This window comes from Calypte anna, chromosome 14, assembly GCF_003957555.1.
Source record: "Calypte anna isolate BGI_N300 chromosome 14, bCalAnn1_v1.p, whole genome shotgun sequence".
Lineage (NCBI taxonomy): Eukaryota > Metazoa > Chordata > Aves > Apodiformes > Trochilidae > Calypte > Calypte anna.
The window spans coordinates 8,682,228-8,703,754 of NC_044260.1; the positions used below are offsets into that span (position 1 = coordinate 8,682,228).

At 38.4% G+C, this 21,527-nt stretch overlaps 1 protein-coding gene across 2 annotated transcripts; it reads left to right on the top strand.

The window, feature by feature from the left end:
- Positions 1–120: 120 nt before the first annotated feature.
- On the top strand, positions 121–21,313 carry PLA2G10 (phospholipase A2 group X). 2 transcript variants are annotated; one of them, XM_030459826.1, is made up of 4 exons: positions 121–323; positions 17,064–17,229; positions 18,634–18,740; positions 21,160–21,313. In XM_030459826.1, exons 1-4 carry the CDS (start codon positions 266–268, stop codon positions 21,303–21,305), a joined length of 477 nt encoding a protein of 158 aa, XP_030315686.1. In that variant the 5' UTR covers positions 121–265; the 3' UTR covers positions 21,306–21,313. The 2 variants fall into 2 exon arrangements, with proteins under 2 accessions (XP_030315686.1, XP_030315685.1); XM_030459825.1 differs by lacking the exon at positions 121–323 and adding an exon at positions 13,523–13,871.
- The last annotated feature ends 214 nt before the right edge of the window (positions 21,314–21,527 follow it).

The following is a 21,527-nucleotide window of genomic DNA, read 5'->3' on the forward strand; positions in this document are numbered from 1 at the left end:
GCGGACAATGACATCACCCTCACTCCGGGCGGGGGGGCTGCTGCGCCTGCGCGGGCCGGCGCGGGGCCGTGCGTGACGCCTGGCGCGTGCTCCGGTACGCACGCGCCTCGGGAGGCCCCTGCCTGAGGGGGGTTCGGGTCCCGGTCCCGGTCCGGGTCCCCCGGCACACGCTGGTGGCCCTCGATGGGCCTGGGCGCAGGAGGGGTAGCAGTAAGCAGGCGTTATCCCGCCGTGCCGTCCCGGTCCTTCAGCTGCGCTGAACCGAATGCGGAGCGAGCCGGCAGATGTGCGGGCCCGGCGGGAATGGCTCCTGGTTCCGAAGGGTAGGATCCTGCCTTGAGGTGTTTAGCTTCCTCCAGTCCCGTGCACCGGCATGGTCCGAGGTTTTCTCCGTCGCTTGCACGGGATGAGTATTGAGGAACCCGGCAACTTGTGGTTCCTTTTGCCTCTACGTTAGAACCCACAGAATTCGTTTATTAAAACTCTTGTGGCGAATAATAAAAGACGAGTGCCGGGAGGGTTGGGGAACGTGGCTTTGGGCGTTCTGAGCAGCAGCCGTGCCTGATCCCACCCGTGTCAGGTGAGGCTGCAGGACCCTGCCCAGCTGCTGAGGTACCGGTACCACAGGGCAGGGGTTGGGTTTTTCCCTGGCTTACTGTGGACATAATTAATGCTCTGATATTGCTGTTTCCCTTTTCCCAGTAGCTTCACTGGGCTGTGGCTGTAGTGCAACTGCCTTGCACAGATATCCCCACAAATAATGTGATAAAAAACCAAGAGACACCGATGTGGTGTGAGTTTACAGGTTGTTTAGTGAATGCAGTATACAAAGTGTTCTACTGTTAATCGAGACTGAAAGGAATCAGTGGTTTTTTAGGTGAAGTTATGCTGATGGAAGGATTCCTGGCCTGGTGAAGCATACCTGTACTAAACATTGTTCTATTATTCAAGGAAGTGTTTAAACTGAACCCTCAAGTCCTGCATTCCAAAACCACCCAAAGTGTGCTCCAAGACTCAGTCACTGAAAAGCACCCTTGTAGCCCTGTCTTCCAAGCTCATTGCATTTATATGTGGCTTTGGATTCCACCAAGCTATTAATTATATATATATTATATTATTTATATATTATATATATTATATATAATAGTAAATATTTTTAATAGTGGTTGTTAAAACAGAAGAAAACATACATTCTATCATTTCTGCTGCTTTACAAGTAGATGTGTTTCTTGTTGCTATTCTTAAGTTATGATAAGATTTATGATTGAGTAGTTAATTTTTTTTAAAATCCCTCATGAATTCCATTGATTAAGTAAAGTGATATTTTGAGCTAAGGAAGAGTTGGCCCTTATGGAAGATGGAATTTAAAGCCTTTATGTAGCTGCCTTGTTCAAAAACATGGCCAGCTTCTTGAACATTTTTCCCCACAATAAACTTAAAAGACAAAAAGTGACTTCTTTTGACCTCTAAAAAATATTTTAGAGAAGAAACAAAACCAGTCTTATTTTTAGAAGTCAAATGTTACACAGTAAATTGTTTTGGAACCCATATTTATTATGTGCTCACTGTTTAGGAGGGTTACACAACTGTGAATGAGTGGAACACAAGTATGTTTTTTCAGTGCATTCCTTTATCTGCAGCATCTGAAGTCTTTATCATACAACACTTCCTGACATTAGGATTACAGCTGACTGGAATTTCTGGCATAAACAAGTTATTTGTGTGTGGAGATAATCCCAAGAATGTATTCCCATCAAAACAGTTTTGTTTTGTTTTGAAAGAGTGCATGTTTCTTTCACAAAACCCAGAATTTTATCATATATATATATATATATATATATATATATGATGACATGCCTTTCTTTCCTTAAACAGTGTTTATGAAATATAACTGGAACTGAAATACATGATTATTCCAATTCCACATGTATTTTGGAAAGGAAAAAAAAAAGATATCTCCCTAAATAATTAAAACAGGACATTTAGAAAAAATATTTTTTTAACATCTGTAAAAAACAGGTTTTGTCAGACATGAATATATGTTTTAGCCACTATGAAAGGAAATATTCAACATCAAAGAAATGCATATTTAAGTTCTATGAATACTGCAGCAAGATGGAGCATTATACAAAACAGTATGAAATACTGAACTCCTTCAGTGAAAGCACACAGGAATAATGGCCTTAATTAACCACATTGTAAGAGTTAAACCATATTCTGTCTTTATGAGAAGAGAAACCCACAGTATTAAACTAAATTGGATTATGAACAATTCCTTTTGAAAGACAAGCGACTTAACCAAAATAATGCCCTTAATTTTAAATAATCAGATGTAGGTTAAATATAGTTTATTGTAATCCATTCTGAAAGTCAGTCTGCATTGTTGGGGATTCTGCTTGTTTTTTTCTGTGGTGCCCACAGAAAATTTTTCTCTTCTCTGCCACCACTTGGCACCTGTCTCCTTGTTTAGGATACCCAGAATGAGTGAGCATTGCTTGGACTGATTGCACATTTTTATAGCTGGTCAATGTGTGGAGGAGAAATCCCATTAAAAGAAGTGCCACTTTGAGGGGTTTTTTCTCCTTTTTTGTTGGTAGAGATGGATTATTAATATCTCCGTGGTGAAACATTGAGTATTGCACGTGAGTTACATTCTCTGTGGTATTTTATCCATTGTGTCTTGTGCCATGCTGAGGAAAACCTTAACTCACTGCATTACTGAAACAGCAAAAGCTTTTTTTTGGAATGCTGATGTAATTGTACAATGTCCCTTCCAGCAGTTACCAGTTAAATTATGGGCTTGACCATTGAAAATAAGATTAATTTGTTTTTTTCTAAAACACCATCTGCATCAGCCTGTATTCTTTTTTGGAAGCCATGCAAGAACAGAATATCCTATACTAGAGAATATTTATCTCTGTAGACATAAAAAGATTTTTTTTGTGAGGTTTTTTATGATTTTTTTCCTAAAAAGAAATCTGATTTTATTTTGTTATCCTTAGACTTGATCTAAACAACATGATAATGTCCTCCTACACAAATGGCGCATTGCAAAGTGGTGTTTGTGACATGTTTCGTGTACAGTTCATATACAGTTTCATATACAGTTCACTTACTTTTTGTGTAGAGTCATAATGCCCCAGCAGAGAGGTGATTTCTGCCATCATTAAGAAATGGCAGTGGTGGAAGGGCATCAGAGTATTTGCAGAAGAGCCACAAGGCAAGTAAAACTTTAGCTTTTACGATAAGAAACTTGGTGTTATCTATGAACATTCCTTAGGAAACCAATTAGCAGTTTAAAGAATAACAAGGTTTCATGCTTTTTAGAACATTGTTAGAAATTATTAAAGCCATTGCAAGACCCATCTTTTTTTGCATTAGTGTAAAAATCTGTCAGAACATTTACATTAAAATTACATAAAAATTTAGTATACAATAGAGTATTCAATGCCTCAGTTGTAATCCACAGAAAAATTAAAAGCTAGTAGACAGTCATTGCATATGCTGAAACCTCCAGATGATTTTACCAAGCAGGAGTTGAATGTTTTTCCTTCAACAAGTGCCGAGCTGAGATGGAATAGACCAGCAGAGGGCACGAGTCCCACTCCTGCTGTCCCTGGGGTGGCAGCCAGGCCCAGGCTCTGTGGATGCTGGGTTCTAGGGGATAGATCCCGGTCAGTATCTGTCCTGAACCCAGCAAAAAGTAGAAAGGCAACAATTCTTTTAGGTTGAAATGTTCAAAATTAGAAAGGACTTCCTGATTTAAAAAGAAGCCAAACAATTTCAGTGCACAGAGAAAAAAAATGTATTAAGCTGTGCTAGCTGGAATTGTTGATGTGAACCACCATCCATGAGCTTCAGGCTTCTGTGTAACCTCTGAGGATAATTAGGAGTTAAATGTGTTGCAGTGTGACAGATTTATGGATGTCTGATCTAAAGAGCATGTGAATAGAAAAGAGAGCCATTTTTCAAAATGAGTGACCTGTTAGAGATCTTCTGTTGCCAGGAAAAAAAAAAGAAGGAAGTACCAACTTCTCTTAAGAGTAGTGAGGGCTTTAACATTCTCATAAGATTAAAATGGTTATAACAAGCATGTGGGGAGGTGGATCTGGGCTTTCACACACACCCCATTTATTGTATGTTATAGATGGGCATTTGGAGATGAAGCTGAGGTAAAATACACCTATTTTCTGACTTGTTTGATGATATAATATTTACTGTTATAACTAGCTAACCCATTATCATGAGCTTCATCTGTTTACATCATGTCTTAATTTAATCATTTTCTTTTCTGTTGCTGTGCTGATTAATCTAACAATGTAAGGTGTGTCTGATTACTTCCTTTGGAAGACAGAGGAAACAATGTCATTGCATCCACTGTTAGCATGAATCTCAGGAAGTGTTTTATTCACCATACAGCGTTTGTTGTAGCTGTACTTTTAAGCTGTGTGTTTTTGTTAGGATTCAGTATTATGGTATATCACCTTAGTAGTTCAGTCCTTATTTGCTTGGCTTTATCTGGTTGGTTGTTCTTGTCTTCCTTTACCCCAAAGGAATCCAGGTCCCATGGACTGAGACAGCTCTATAAAATGAGCCAAAGCACAGTACATGGTGACAGTCAATTTGGTTCACTTCTGAGCAAAACTGAAATGCTAACATAGACACACACTTTGCTAGTTAGGTTGCTCTTGGCAGGAGTGATCTCTCTGAAGGATGTTTTGCAGGGGACTTTTGCATAAACAAGCAAAGGTCAAGCCATATTTTCTCTTCTTTGCAGTCAAGTATCTTAATTACAAACTGGAGTGTTTCTGGTGTATGTTTCTTTCTCTTTCATAAAATAAGAGACACTCAAATTCCTTTCACAATTTCAATAAAACCAGTAGAAGCAGTAGTTTCTTACAAACCTCCTTAAGCTGGCAATCAGATTATCCTTTCTGTGGGTGAGCTAAGTAGGTTAAATATCTTCAGAGCCTCTAAACTGTCTCTTACATTCTGAAAGCTATTGGCACATCAGCACAATGTCTGCTTCCCTGCAGTCTTAGACTGGCTAAATGTTACTCCTGTTTGCCTTGATTATATCCATGTGGATAAAAGAGAAAGCCCCAAGTCATCAGATTGACTCAGGATTTCTTAGTTCTCAACATTCTCCAGGGACCCTTCACGCAGAGAACCAGCCACCACAACACTCAGTTGTAGACTAATATCTACACTCCTGCAAACCGTATAAGCAGTTATTCATCAGCTGATTTTGTCACCCTTATTCCAAAGGTCAAGCAGTCATCCAAAACTCAGGTTTATAAGCACTAGTAAAAATAGCAAACTGTTTCCAAGTTGACTGAGTATAAGGAATTCTTCAGGTTTACCTCTGGCAAACTGGAAGGAACTGGAGTTTTAAGTCTTCAACAGTAGTGTTAACACTGAAATTGCTATATAAACAATGCAATCATTTGGAGTTAGTGATTCCACAGGGAATTATTCTGAAGAAATTAGGATCTGGAAAAAATAAGATTAGTGCATTTTTTTGGTATCTGAAAGAGCAGCACTTGCTGGTATGCATGCTGCTCATAGTCTCAGGAAGCACAAGTAAACTACTGTGCTACCACTGTCTAATTTAGCAGTGATAAAAGAAGTTCTGCTGTGAGCTGTATTGTAAGCATTTAGGTATATATGAGTTACTCCTATAAATATACACAATTTCAGAAGCTTATAGAGTTCTGTGGCAGTGGACTAACACAATATACTTAGTTTCCCTGAGTTCTGATTCTGAACAATAGAAGAGAATACAGCTGAATATGCAGTTTACAGTGGCCATTACAAATTATGGCACTGATGGAGCAGTAAGACCTTTCACAATAATCATGGTCCCCATGAATATTACAAGGCAGGATATAGGAAACCTGAAGCAATGGAGGAGCTTTTTTAGGAAACAGAATTGCATTGCCATTAGCATATAAGATGCTACAACATGTGAGTCCTGCTGTTTCTCAGACCTTTGCACAAATCAAATTTAGATTTATTTGATGGTCTTTTAATCTGTTTTATAAATCCATTTTTGGGTTTCCAACCACTTGTGCTTCCACAAAATGACTGTTTAGATGGTTGGGTTTTTAACTTGATTGCTGTCATCTAATATGTGGCACCCCACCCATTGGCTCCATACAAAAGGTTTTAAATTGACAGGAGAGTTAACATTCTTCCCAACCTCAGACTGGAGCATGTATAATTATGCTCAGTCATAGTTAGAAGCTATTTTAAAAGGAAATATTGCCTGCTCATTGGGGGTTTTCTGTATACATATAGCTTAGGCATGTCAACCTGTCTTTAAAACCACAGCATTACTCTTCATAGACTAAGCAGCACTAACACTCTATAAAGCACAGATAATAAGACAAGCAGCTAGGCTCTCACAAGTTTATATCCCCATTTTGCCACTGACTTTGTATAGAGCTTCAGTTATCCTAGGTCTCATTAGTTAAGACTGTGAACTTTCAGTTTTTAAGCCTATGCAGCTGTTACAGTGATTATTGGTTTACATTAAAATGTACTTTCATCTGTAAACTGCTGAATCCCAGGTATTAGATACTGTATACATTTATGTTATGCTTTAGGGGTAGTAGAAATGTACTGGTTTCACTGAGGACAGAACCTAACCTCTAGTAAATATTCTTTATACTTTATTTCTGTTTTCTGAAGACTGAAGTTTCTCTGGCTGGCAGTTCAAACGTTTTAGTATTGAACATACTGCAATTCCTTCCTTTCCTCAAGGGCTCTCCCAAATTACTACGTCTAACAAATATTTCAGTAAACCCCTTTTTTCTTGCTGAGAGAAAAATAAGGTGGTTTTGTTTTTTCTTTTACCATAAAAATATGTCACACTCCATTATGTGCATAGTTCCCTGTGACTGTAGGTCAAAACAGTTTTAAATAAGCTCTCTGGTGCTCACTCTTAATTCCAATTTTTCCAGCCACAGGCTCTTTACAGGACATTCTTCTGCTAACAGCACAGGAAGTTCCTTATCTTCTAAAACCGTGTGACTCCAAACTTAATTATATGCTCTAATCAGATACAAAACATGCCATGTTCAAAGAGAAATTGCTTGGGCTGGTACAAGAAATTTCAGGATCTATAGCATACAAATCAGATGAGATGATCTGACCTTCAGCTCTGAATAAATGACAAGTGACTTGGGAAGCCAAAGAAGGGAAGATGATGGGCAGAAGCCAAAACAAAGTAATGAAAATCAAAATTCAAAAACAAAACCAAAAAAACCCCAAACCAACAAACAAAAAAATGAAAGAAGCCGTTTAGAAGGTGACCCTTCTCTAAGGGATTGTGTTTCTAAGTGTTCTGACTTTACTTCTCAAACCCAGTATTTCTAGCAAAATTAGGACTGCTGCAGCTCCTCCTCTTCCTTCAACTTGGAATCATAATGATCATAAAAGGACCCACCTAGTTCCAGTCCTTCCAGTTGAGGAATAATCACCTAATTATGCAGATTACAGTAAACTAAAGAGGAGGTGCAATATATGTGCTATAGCACAAAATATTTCTTTATATGGAAGAAAGTTGCTGTTTAACTCTTCTATTTTGTATTGTTTCCTTTCTAAAGGAAGATACCTTCCCTAGGATCAGGGATTAAGTCATTACAGAGAATTAACTACTTTGTTTTACATTTTAATTCTGCTTCATTTCATGCATATACAAAGCACATTTGTGCACATCCCTAGGTCAACTATTTTTTGCTTCAAAAAAATTAATAAATGAAAAATGCTACTTGATTGGAATTGGAGAAAAGGAACCTTCAGCAGCATCAGAACACACAATTACTCTTGCACATCCATGCATTTGAAAGAGTGATGTACAGTAATGTCTTTTACTTCTTAAAATAAATACTATACAGATATATTCTTTGGTGGCTATAAAAAAAGAATAAATCTAAACAAAAACAGGATCATATTTTATGGAATAAATACTAATTAGAATTGCTTATGTAATTAAGTTTGGGTATGCCTCCCCTACCCTCTATTCTAAAGACCTGAACAAGCAACGATTATCTCTTCAGGCAAATCCTTTGTAGGGATTAGATAGTCCATAAACTAATAAAGGTTTATCTTTTCTTCTTTCTGAGAGAGGAAATAACTAGAACAATGTTAAAATATTAATATAGCATTAAAGAATTCCAAACAGAATTAGGAAATTAAAAGATAAGGAAATATCACAGCAATATCAAATAACCATTAAGTTTAAATATGCAGATCTTATGTGCAGACCACAAATAGAATTCATTCTGAATTGCATATGCAGTACTGCTCTGCTCTTTGAAGGAAAATTGTTTTGTATGTGTAAGCTGTTTATTTTAAAAGGTAATCTGAATATGATTGGCATGGAATTTTGAATGCAGCACCATATTCTGGTTTTTTGGGGTGCCATAGTCACAAAAGCTAGACAAAATTTTTACTATTGAACATAATTTAAATGAAAATACTTAAATACCTGAAACATAATGAGATTGCTAGCAGAATGCTAATTTTTACACTATAAAAAGCTAAAAATGTATTTAGTACTCGCCATCCAAGTTTGATGATCACTGTAAAATGGCTGTTTGGGACTATGCATGTTTATTTCTGCAAGATTTGAAAGGCTAATCAGTGAAAGCTACAATATAAATTTGAAACTAGGACGTTACTCAAGAAGGCCTCAGAGGAATGAACTGTTTTGCTACTCGTCACCTCTTGACTTCTGGTTCTTGAAATCACCTTTAATTTGATGCTTTATATATTTTAGGGTAAGTGCTTCAAACAATTTAAATCCATCTAGTAAGATTCACACCTCTAACAGGTGCAAAGAAAATTATTCTTTTTAAATCTTCACTGTGACTAATTACTTGCTTGATGTCTTATTTTTCTTGAAGTCTTGCACATCCTGATGCCAGTTAGCAAGGCCTATTACAAACAGTATAGCAAATTCCCTTATTCTGAATAAGAGATGAACAAATAAATAGTAAAGAAAAATCTGCACTTTTTTTAAAAACAATTTAAAACATTTAGAGACAACAAATAGCCTGTAGACAAACTGAAAGGAAAAGTTACAGAAAATCATAATATGTGCATTTCTGTTTCTTCCCTTCTAGTCTGCACAGTCTCTGTAAGTCCATGTTTTATCTTCACCTTGCATACTGCATACAGTTCTGCAACTTCCCTCCCAGCTCACTAAAAATAGAAGTAGAAAAAGATTCAGAAATAGTCAACAAGGACAAAGGCAGAGAAATGAAATTTCAGAACAGTGAGTTAATATGGTAGGAAAGTACTTTTTGAAGAAGAGAGCTTTTGAAAAGTTCGTTTTGCTCCTCTTTATGACAAAGCTGTGTAGATTATAAAACTGCATTATAAAACGATGTCTCAACTGTCTTTGAATTTGGTACAGATGATTTCCCTGTGTATTTGCATAGCTTAGTTGGTGATATGTGGCAAAAATAATTGTCAATGAATTTGTTATTGCAGTAGGACAGCCTACTGCCTTCCCTTCCTCAAGGGCATAGTTTCATGAAAACCTTTAAGCAAAAGGAAAAGTCTCTTTCCCTGTCAGGGTGGGACTGCTCATTTTAAGCTATCTGCTATCACATCATAAATTGTATAATCACAGAGGTAGTGAGAGACTTCTGCAAGTCCACAGTCCAACTTTCTGCCCAAGGCAGGTCCCATTAAGGCAGGCTGCTTTGGGCCATGTCCAGTAGAATTATGAGTATGTCTAAGGATGGGGTTCCCCTAGCCTCTCTGGGCAAGCCATTTCTGTATTAGACTATGCTTTGTACAAAATAAATAAATAAAAAACAAACAAACAAACAAACCAAAACCCAAATCACAACACCACAACAGTTGTTTCCTCTATGGAGTTTCCAATGTTGTCACTTGGTCTCCTTCCTTCTAATGTACCTCTGGGAAGAATCTGGCTCCATATGTTCTACACTTTTCTATTAGGAAGTGGTAGATGGCAGTATGATCTCTTCTCACCATCATCTTTAAATCTGAGTGTATCTTGCTTTCTCCACTTCCCCATGTATGTCATGAGCTGTAGCCCCTGAACAGTTCAGTGGCCTTCACTACCCTTGCTCTAATGTCAGTGCCTTTCTTTTAAACAAGACACAGAATATGAGATGCAGTCTCACAAATGCTAAATATAGGGGAAGAATCAGATCCCTCCAAACCTACTGGTTATACTCAGCCCAGTATACAGCACTTGCCTTTATTTAACTTCCTGAGGTCCCTAACAGCTCATTTTTCCAGTCTGACTAGGTCCATCTGAGTAGCAGCCCTGCCCTCCAGTGTATCAACCACTCCCCCCAATTTGGTATCACCCACAAACTTGCTGAGAAGTCACTCCATCCCATCACCCTGGCCATTACATCAGCCATTCCAAGAACTGAAGTTGATGTGAGCTGTACAAAAGAAAGCAAAACAAACATCCAAACATCCTTCCAGAGATGTGCTGGTAGCCATTGCATTGAGGAGCAGAGAGTAGTATATGGAACTGAACAAAACCCTAAAAAGGCAGATGACAAAAGAAAACCATAGGAGTAATTTAGCTCCTCTGTATACAACTGTAAACCAGTTTCAAGAACATTTATGTAATAACCTTCCCGGGACACAACTGTTAGGGGCAGCTATGCACTTGCACAGTATTTTTCTGTAATGGACAGAACAACATTGCTGCCAGAGGCCATTTAAGGACAGTGCTGCAAGCACAGTCCCCAGAATTCTCCCAGACATCCTGTGCTACTCATAGTCCCACTATTACCCAAGACTTTACAAGTTATACTATAGGCTGGTCTAGGTTTATGTTGTGTCCTTCACCTGCTCACAGGAAGTGGATAACTTGCACTTACATTAATGGTATCTTAGGCTATTCTAGCACTTTCTATTAACATTTTAACATTTTGGATTAATATACTCTATCAAGTATACACATCAAGTGTGTCTCAGTTATATTAATCTATTCCTCAGATTAAAAAACAACTTAATTAAAGCAACCATTGAGCACATGCAACCTTGTTTAAGAAAGTATATTTGGAAGGCAAATACTTCTCTCTGCCCCTGCACAGCTCCAGCTGACAAAAAGTATTCATCAGGAAGAAGGTAAATGCCATTTGTCGTGTATGACTTACAGCAGTTACCAGATGCTTCAGATAAAAAGAAACACTACAAAAACAAAATCTGGGAGGTCTGCACTGCCAGTTAAGTTTGTTGTGGGGTTTTTTCGTTTGGTTGGTTTTGTTTGGTTGAGGTTTTTTGTTTAAATGGAATTTTAAATTTCATTAAAAAAAAAATCACTGTACCATTGTAATCCATATTTACTTATGACCTGTTACTAGTATTTTTCCTGAGCTATATGCCATAGCAATTAACTGGACAACCCAACTCCCCCACAATAAAATTATTTACTTGTATCAGATTTCTCCCCCTCTGCTGCCCCAAATTCACTACACGTTCTCCTTTGAACTTTTACTACAACTAGTAGAAAACTCCTGACTTGCATTCCTCACTTCATATAACTTTTGTCACTTCTTTGTTTACTTTTTGATAGGAGTAGCAGTAGTCTGAACATTTTTGTCTCACTCGATTTTTCAATGGCTTTAAGATTACTTTTCTTCCTTCAGAGAAAAACGTATCAACCCCAGTAATGCAACATCAAGTGCACTAAGGCATTGCATCAGTCTCCTGAAGAACAAACATCAAGTCTAATTTATGTTGCTCCCTTGGATATTGTTTTCATTGTCATATCCAATGGTATGCTGGATGGGATACAGTTCAACTGGAAGTTTCACTAAACTGCTGCTGAACTCTATTAAAACATTCTAATAGGTGTGACTTATTGACCGGAAGAGTCAGTAAACAAATGCAGTATAAGTGACAGTATGAAAATAGAGTAACAGTAATTAGCAACGTGACTCCATGAGTAATAGTAAAATTGCTTTGACCCACTTGATGGCAGTAGCAAAAAAATCTTTTAAAAAATTATTAAAAAATATTTTCCAAATAGATGGGTTTTCTAGTATGATTTGTACATTATCAAGACTCCTCAGCATCATTGATGACAGGGTTGCCACAGGTCCCATTTCACTAGCATTCTAGTCTATCTCTGTTGAGAAACAGTGGTAGCTGTGGTCCAGTATGTTGGTAACACCCAACAGGCATGGGTAGGAGGACTGGTGTATCATGGCACGTTGTATCAGCAGCTGCTTGGTATCGATCAGCAGGGAAGTCACTGTCACACAGCCACCCTGGAACAACTTTTGTCCTTTTATAGAATACAAAGCTCTTGAGATGGAAACTCTGCTTCCTTCTGCTCATACCATGACCCCTCCTGTTCAAGCACAGTTCTGATTAGGCCAGAATACCATTTCTGGTGTTCTGCTGGTAGCTGCGCAAAGACATACCAGGTGTACAAAGACATATCAATATCCTACCCTAAACTGATGTGCTTCCTCCTTTACCCCACACTACCCTAACTTCAGTGCCAACACAAACATTCTGTAGAGCATGGATTAATGACAGCATAACAAAAACAAATCTGATCTGTCTGTGCATGCTTTTTGTCTTTTGGAATGAGACCATGTATGATTTCTACTGATCTGTAGATACAGAGGAAAGATACAATGCAGAAATCAGAGCATTTTAATGTAAAAGTAGATTTATCCTTCAGTATGCTCATGAAAAACACTTACTTCTCTGATGAGAACACCATATGCTACAAAAAAACTACCAGCTGCACTTCAATAGTAAGATAACATGACCAAGAACAAGTTCTTGTTAAGTCCCATTAAAAAAAAAGTTTTTATCTCTTTTTCCTTCTCCTAGGCAGTGTAAGCCTCAGTGACATCTAATGGGAGTCATATTCTGGAGTATAATAATGCCAAAATGAAACAAAAAATGAATACCCAAAATTTCAAGGATCCTGATTGCTTTAACAACTGACGGGAAATGGACTGGTTTCAATGCAGTAATAAAAGGTCTGATGAAATACTTGGAATATATGAGAAAGGCAAACAATCACATAGAAGTAAGCAGTACTGTCTGTGAGCTGAGGGGCAATGGAACTGACTGCAATATGGCATCTAGATGTAGGTTTCACAAAATAATAGAAGAGTTGGAAATATCCAAAGACTACACAGTTCAAAGAAAAATACTGAGTATTTTGGTCGAGGGAAAGTTAAAAAGTTATTTGATTAAGCTACAAATATCCATAACCACTTTAGGAGTGGGTTGTTCTATAGTCCTCCAAGAAAAGCAGCACCTGGAAGGTAGATGATGGCAAATTCAGGCTATAGGTACAGAGTGTATATTCAGTACTGGTTTGAATTAACCACTGGAATAACTTACAACACAGTTACAGCCATCATAACTCTTCAGATCTAGATTAAATTATCTAAGAAGTGCTGCAATTCAAAGAGAAATTATAGCTACCAGAGCAGGAAGGTCCTGGAGGAAGTGGAGGCTCCTCCACTCCAGACCCGCAGACACCCTGTGCCCTCTGTGCCCGCACGGCTCTTCGCTGCCCGAGTGACAGGTGCCAGCTCCCCCCGGGTCTTCCAGCGTCAGCTCCTCCCTTCTGGCCAGATGGACAGCATGGTCTTCAGCTCCAGCTCCAGGAGACACGGCTCGGGGCAGAAAGCAGCCTTTTATAGCCGGCACGCAGCTGCCTTGGCTCACACCTACACTGCGCTCCCGCAGCCAGGCACCGCTGCCCGGAGCCTGCATCCTCGCCTGCCCCGGGACCGCCGAGCCTCCCGCAGCACTGCCCATGGAACCCCACCGCCCACCGCTGCCCCTGCGGCCGCCCCTGCTGCTGCTGCTGTTGCTGCTGTTCCTGGCCGGTGAGTTGAGCCGCTGCGGGCACCGAGCGGGCTTGGCTCGGGGCAGCCGGGGGCGCCGGAGGAGCGGAGCGCGGGGACCGGTCCGTGCCCGCCCCTCTCGGGCGCTCCGCACCCCGAGAGATGGGGATTGCTCGCGTCTGGTAAGGGGAGAAGGGGGGAGGGAAGAGGCGAGAGCGTTGGGATAGATTATCCTGGCAAGAACATACCTTCGCACTTGGAAAAGACTCTAACGAGCTTGGGGGTGACTTGGGTGTAACACCCCCAAACGGAACGAAGCGAGGTGCTGGCTGCAGCGACAGCCCATCTCTGCCTCATCTCTCACACTTAAAGTTCATTGTAATGTGAAAGTGTGGTAAAAAAAACCCACCAGTATTTAGAGTCCCTGCAGCCGGCACGTGTAACAGCGTTCCTGTAAAGCCAGTTCAGCTCCCCAGGCTCTTGGGGGCATCACAGAGCGCTAACTCCGAGCACTTCCAGTTACAAAACAGTGCAAAACTGGCAACTGCTACACCTGAGATTGCCTACAACCCCCTAACTGGGTTATTCTGAAATAATGAGTCAGTCTTTATGAATAAGTTGTGATGTGAGAATGTAATTAAAGGACCCCTGCCTCATACTTGAGCATAGCTATCTAGTCACTTTGCAAGTATTTATTTTTTTTTCCTCTGTGTGCTGCTTATTAAATAAATGTCCTATTTACTAAGCAGTATTAAAGACCAGTTGTAATGATTTACAGTGTATTTCCTCATTGGTCTTCTGATGTATTCATCAGTATGTGAATACACTTATTTCTTTCACACTTATGTGAAACACTGTATTACCACCTCTCTTTTTCATATCGATAGGTGGGCTGACAGAATAGTATCCACTAATTTTAGGTTCCCAAGGATACATTAGAATGTGATTTTACCTATGACTACTTAAAATTATGTGGGACTTGAACTACTCAAACCCTGGCTCTCACTGAGAATTTCAGTAGTTTGGTACTCCAACCCCAGGATATTCAGCAGGCTGGGAGCACAACATCAGTAAACATTGGAAGGCATTGTTTTAAAGTAATTAAATTAACCTCATGCTAAACCTTTGTGACAGCTGTAAGGACAAAATCCAGTTTTCCAGAATAGCATTCAGCTGCCTTCGTTAAGAGATTTTCTTTTCAGCTCTTGCACATTTTTGGTATATTCTTACATCTTTGGTATATTCTTTTTGGACAGACCAAATATTGCAACTAGAAGGATCCTAAGGATAAATACGTGCCTTAATTCATTCCTGTAACATATTCTGTGCACAGTTCAAATGAAGCAGGGTCTGGGGTGGGAAAAAAAGACAGCCACATGATTAAAGACCATAAGGTGAAGTGCTTGCATAATGGGGCTAACTTAAGATCCCACCAAGCTCACTGCCCCAATTCTACTTCCTGACCTCAGCATGCCCCTATTATTCCTTGTGCATTTTGATCACCCTCCAGACTTCAGCTTTTGCATGGCACAAACCTCAGCAAGAACATTAAGGAAAGCAATGAAAGATTGTTTCACTGCTTCTGCCAGCCTAAAGTGACCATTGCAGAGTCTGGCTTCAATCTGATAGCTCTGAGTAAGGCACCACAACCACCCATCCTACAGGCGGTGAGGAGGAAGGGGAATGCAATTTACCCTGTTTCTCAATGCTTGGTCCAGGCTAATTTGTCCTTGCAAAAAATTTCAGTTTGTGGAGATAGCACATCAGTAGACTAGACAAGCTGAGGCAGAGAAAAGGCCATTCCTGATGGTTTATGAAGCAAGAGGTAAAAAAAATCTAAGCAAAACGCAGAAAGTTTCAATAATGCATACAGTTCAAAGGACTCCACCTCTGGAAAGATCTTAGAGATGCATCAAAAAAAAAAAAAATCTGCATATTCCCAAGTTTGAACTACGTGAGTACTGTGTCTGTACACAGGGAACAATATTGCTATATGAAATCTTACACATATTTAACATTAAAAAATAAAAAGATTAGACTTAGTCTAAGTGGTTTCCATAGTTCTATGTGATGTAGGATACAATGCTTTTATTAAACTTGGGTTACAAAGCTGTCAGGACATAAACTTTTCCTTCAGTCACATTCAGAGTACAGGACAATAGTCCTGGTTTGTACTGGGACGTTCAGATGCCTTAGCACTAAAAATTGCAACTGCACAATCATAGAGTTACTCTGTAAGATTTTTTCTGCTGTCTCTCAGAGATATTATCAATTATTAAAGCTTAATATTCTTCCCAATCTGCATCCAGTAATGTCACTTAATGTTAATAATTTGCTTCCCTCATACCAAAATAAATAATTAATTTAACTAGTACAGCCAACTCTAATCAGCAGCTTCCCACTGATTTGTTTTGTACTCATCCAGCTCCTTAAAAACTAATGCAAATAGCTTGGAGCCTGCACTGCAAGGAAATGTTGCCCATTACCATTAGGGTGTCTTCCATGCATTACCTCAACCTCACGGCTGATATGAAGCCCCTAAAAAGTCTCAACATTTACCTGCTGACCTGGACCTACTTCTCTAATACTGATACGGAGTACTGAAAATGAAGTTTCTAAATACAGTCTTGTTCTGGAGAAATAATGGTGAGAATGCTTTAAACATCAACAACAAAACAAAACAAAAGAGCACAACACTTCTAATTTCCCTGGAAATCACTCCAAGCAACTGCCCGTTTCTTTGCTGTATCCCTACCCCATCAGCAACTGTCCTTCTTTTTCCAAAAAGCAGAAAAACCAGAACCCTACCACAGAGGAAAATTTGTACAAATGTAAAGCATTACATCCTGCAAAGGAACACAGACAAAATTGCATGTTATGATAAGGAGAAAATACAGCAATGCTTAGGGCATCTAAACTTAGCAGCTTAGTGGAGTAGACCACAGACCATATACCAGCCCTTCCCATTTTAAGACTGGGAATGACTGAAGTCCACCATTCCATGCCTTGTGGGAAGGAAACCACTGTAGCTATTCAGAATGTTGTTCAATATTCTGTTCACTATAGACTGGGTAAAAGGGGACAGGTGTCAAGCAAGGAGCATGGCCCCAGAAGGTCAAAAAGAAAATATTTATTATTTTCAAGTACTGAAATTTATTATCAAATTAAGAAAAAAAACAACCAACCAAAACCTATTTTATATCTGCATGTTTGAATAGAGTTTTTCTTCCACAGTTTATAAAGGCACTTTTGGGGAAGCCCATTTCAGAAATCGAAGAGGAATTCTAGAATTAGCTGGAGCCATCAGGTGTACTACAGGGAGATCTCCTTTTGCCTACCTACGATATGGATGCTACTGTGGTCTGGGAGGAAGAGGATGGCCTAAGGACAGAGTAGACTGGTAAGAGTAACTCTTTAACTTAGTAATTAAGTGCTGAATGCATGCCGATGACAAAGTAAAAATCTGAATTAGGCCTATTGAATATTAGTGAAGTAACTGAGTTTAAATGAGAACTAAATTAATTATTTTTTTTTTTAAACACATGAAGATGCTCTACAGCAAAAGACAACAGGTTTCCTGGTTTAATGGCCTAGGTTCTGCTACAAAAACTTACTAGAATTTGGGTTTTTTTGTTTTTTTTTTATTACTTGGATGCATTAAATAGATGTATTGAGCTATTTCACTGGCATGTGCTTTTCAGACATTACATACCACAGGATCTTTAACTGGAGACTCGTGGAATTACCAAGTAATTATTTAGTAAGCATAGAAAACAAACAGTAATTGCAAGTGAGAGCTCACAGCATTAACTTTTTCAATTGCAGACATAAATTCCTTAGGCAATCTAAGCACCATCATGTGCATACTTTAATAGACTAGTTTTAGGCTACCAGGAGAAAACTGAATGAATGCAAAGAGCCTGTGGATACATCCTGTTCTTCCAACGGGTCAAAAACTACCCAAACAAACAAACAAAAAACCAAAAACCAATAGCTTGTTTGCAGCAAAAACTCACAAGACACCTAATTTCAGGTCTTTGTTACCTCCCCTATTTGCTATTCTGGGCTTGCGACGAGTCTACACCAGACAAGGAGTTATTTTTTTAAGGATTAAAACATGACATTAATATTTCCCTGCACAGTTCAGTTCCATAATGTGAGAGAAAGCAATTTTCTATTATTTGTACCAATTATGACAAATTTGAAATAATGATCTGTGACAGTTTTCCAAATTCTCATAATTCTGAGCAGTTTTAATTAAACAGCATCAGTCTGTTCATTAATGAACATCTCACCTTCTCTCAGCTTTTCTGCCACCATCTAAAGGCTTTTCCAGAAGACAACATTTATTATAGCACACTATAGCCTAGTGGATCTTCTTCTCTCTTCCCTGTTATGTTACATTGGCAGAAAAATACATCATTCATTATCTGACAGACTATTCTGGCATTTAAACTTGGAAGGGGCTAGAAGAGAGGCATATCCCCATAAAAGTCTATTGTGTTTAAAACTGAGAATGCTTTAAAGATTCCTTGTACTTTCCTCTGAGGAAGTTCAACTAGATCAATGTGTATCAAACATTTTCCTCATCACTGATTACCTGAAAAAGTAATGATTTTTTCCAGATGGTCCATTAAACAATTACCCTGTTTTGATTCCTGAGCAGGTAACTTTGTACATTAGGGTATATTGACTGTTTCATTATTTCACAGCCTGTAGAAATACTCTGATAAAATCATCCCAATTGTGTGACCATAAACAACCACAGTATGAATTAAGGCAATCTCATTGCTGTTACTCTCAGGTGCTGCTTTAACCATGACTGCTGCTATGGTAAGGCAGAACAAGAAGGTTGTAATCCAAAGACAGAAAATTACCACTGGGAATGTGAAGACAATGCTGTTGTGTGTGGTGAGTGATGAGTTCTAGTTGGATTCTTTCTTTTTTGCTTTACTTCTACTCATTGTCTTGCTGACTTCAGAGAAACACATCTTAATTAACTACAGAAGTCTTAATTTACTGTCCTTCCTTTTGTGATTTTTTTTTTTTCTGCCAGGGTAAGCTGTGGCTCCAGAAAGCACAGCTAAGTTTCTTCTTAGTCCTAGCTGCTGTCACCACCAGAAATAAAATTTTGATCTACAAGCTTCTATTACCCTTTCAGAAAACACTACCTAAAAGCCTTTTACTTGGCATTTATGTATGCTGAGGAACACATTATGCTACTCTCTGCAGGTTTCCCAGCTGGAGAGCAACCACAAACAGAAGGGAAGAAAATTACAACTTTGCAAAAAAACATTCTTTTTATAGTTAGCAGAAAATACTTCACATTATCTATAAGTTTATGATGGACAAGTTTTGGCATACTTTCCATTGACTGGCTGCACAGCCCATGGCTAGTGGCTACAGTTTATGAATGAATTCACAATTTAAATTTACCATTTCAAATACTGAGTGAAAACAGTATTTGATGAGTATGCTTGTTTATGGAAGCAACTCTTCCACAAACCATAAAACAATGATTTGAAAATATTAAAAAAAATAATGTACAATTTGCAGCAGATGGCTGACCACATCCTGATAAATTTTGCTCAACTGCTCCAAAATAGGCTTGTAATAAACTTGCCATGCTGTGGTTTAAGAGGACAAAGAGATCTCAACACAACAAACAAAAATGTTTAACAGGAAAAGCAGAATTTCATATAGATTATATGTTCACGACTCCCAAGGTTTTAGCAAGTATCTTCTACTACACTTCAATTCACTTTTTGAAAATACTTTTTCACAAGCCCCCAAAATTTGCACGTTATTTTTTAGATGTTAGCTTTTGGAGGTTTTTTGGATTGTGGGGGTTTCTAGGTTTGTGTGTTGTTTGTTTTTTTGGTTTTGCTTTTTTAAATCAGGTTCTAGGTCAGGTACTTTGCATGTAACCTGATGCTACTTCACGGAATGCAAATCAGCATGACAATTGGTACTATTTGCATCACAAACAATGCAGACCTTTGTTTACAAGCCTGACTTTCCCACTAGCATAGTTTAAAGGCAGAGGAGGCTGTCCAGAGAAAACAAGACCCTCTCATTTAGTAACTCAATTTAGAATTTGCCCGACCTGAAAGAAAATGAAAGTTTTGGAGACTATTTCCTTTCCTCCCTTTCATTCAACCTGTACTTTGCCCAAGTGTGTAACTCATCAGAATCTCTACTTACTGATTTCCTCCTCTACTCCAGAATTACTGAGTATCTTCTCTCTCAAACTAAAAGCTCTTGTTCCAGTCCAAAACCTGACAATACTTTAAAATACTGGCCAAGATAATAGGCATGTCATTAAAAAAACCAAAACTGAAACATAATCCCTCATATACCCATAGAGGAAAAGAGAAGGCACATGTGGCACAGTAAAAAGAGAAGGAACAGTTCAGTTAATGTTTGTTTGGTTTATGTTATCATGTTGTTCATCCTACCTTAAGCTATTGAGTATATATACATAAGAACATTTCCATTTTACGGCAGAATTTCAGTTCCTTCACAAAACCAAACACTTGTTCTGCTCCTAGACAAATCCAAGCAGAAATTCAGCTAAGATTTCAAAACTTTAAATATGCAGACAAAACAATCAAGGATTCATCAGTCTACAGATAGTTGAAGAGAGAAAAAATGCACACATTTCTGGGTTGGCACAATAAATCCAAAACCTAGTCCTGTAGAAGGACACGTTCATACCAAGAAATCAGTTAAGTTACAAAACTACAATTATAAAGCAAATATGGCCAGACATGGATTCTATTGTACTTAAACACTCTTAGCCTTTTTACTGAATACCAAAATAAAAAAAAAAAAACAGGTGGGCAATTTAAGCTGAACTTGGAATATCTTTGCATCCATTATTTCACATATATTATTTTAATGCAACATCCTCTATAAGATTAAAGCACAGGTGAAATAGAACACATATGCCTAAACTCAAGTTTCACTAGTGCAGAAGAGTGGGCAGGGAGGGTCACACATCACCTTTATTCAAATCACCTTCTTCCTTTTTTAAACATTATATTTTAGTCTTTATCCCATTATTTTATTTTTACCTGCCAGGAGAATTCCACCAATTATCAATTTGTCTCTAAACCAAACCATACCTGGGTATTTTTTGTTGTTGAGATGTCCTAGTGTGGAGCTGTCTATAGAACCTAAAAAATGAATGTAGCATGTCTTACTAAGTCTCAATACAGTTCCTATTGCACCTGAAATATAAGAATGGAATGTGGGATAGCAATTGATATTCTATTTGGTATTCTTAATTACTTCAGACTAACATCAAACTTGATGTGTTTTCTTTCAGAATCACTAGAAGACAAATGTCAAAAAATGGCATGTGAATGTGATCGTGAAGCTGCCAAATGTTTTTCTAAAGCTCCTTATAATCCAAAATATCTTTTGTGGCCAGACTTTATGTGTGGTGAGATTCAGCCTTTGTGTAGGTATTAGACCACACTCGCCTTTATGAAAACTCGATGTATTTAATTTTTAAAATGACTTTTTTTTTTCTCAGTAGTGACAACAAATTATTTTCCCCTTTCTTAATCCTCTGTCCTGCCACCTCAGCCTCTCTACCCCAAAATAGCTAAAGTAAACATTTATCCTCCTGTTTATCTTCTACAGTGCATGGACCAAAAGTAACCTCGTTAGTTCTATGTAAGCTTTTAGTGA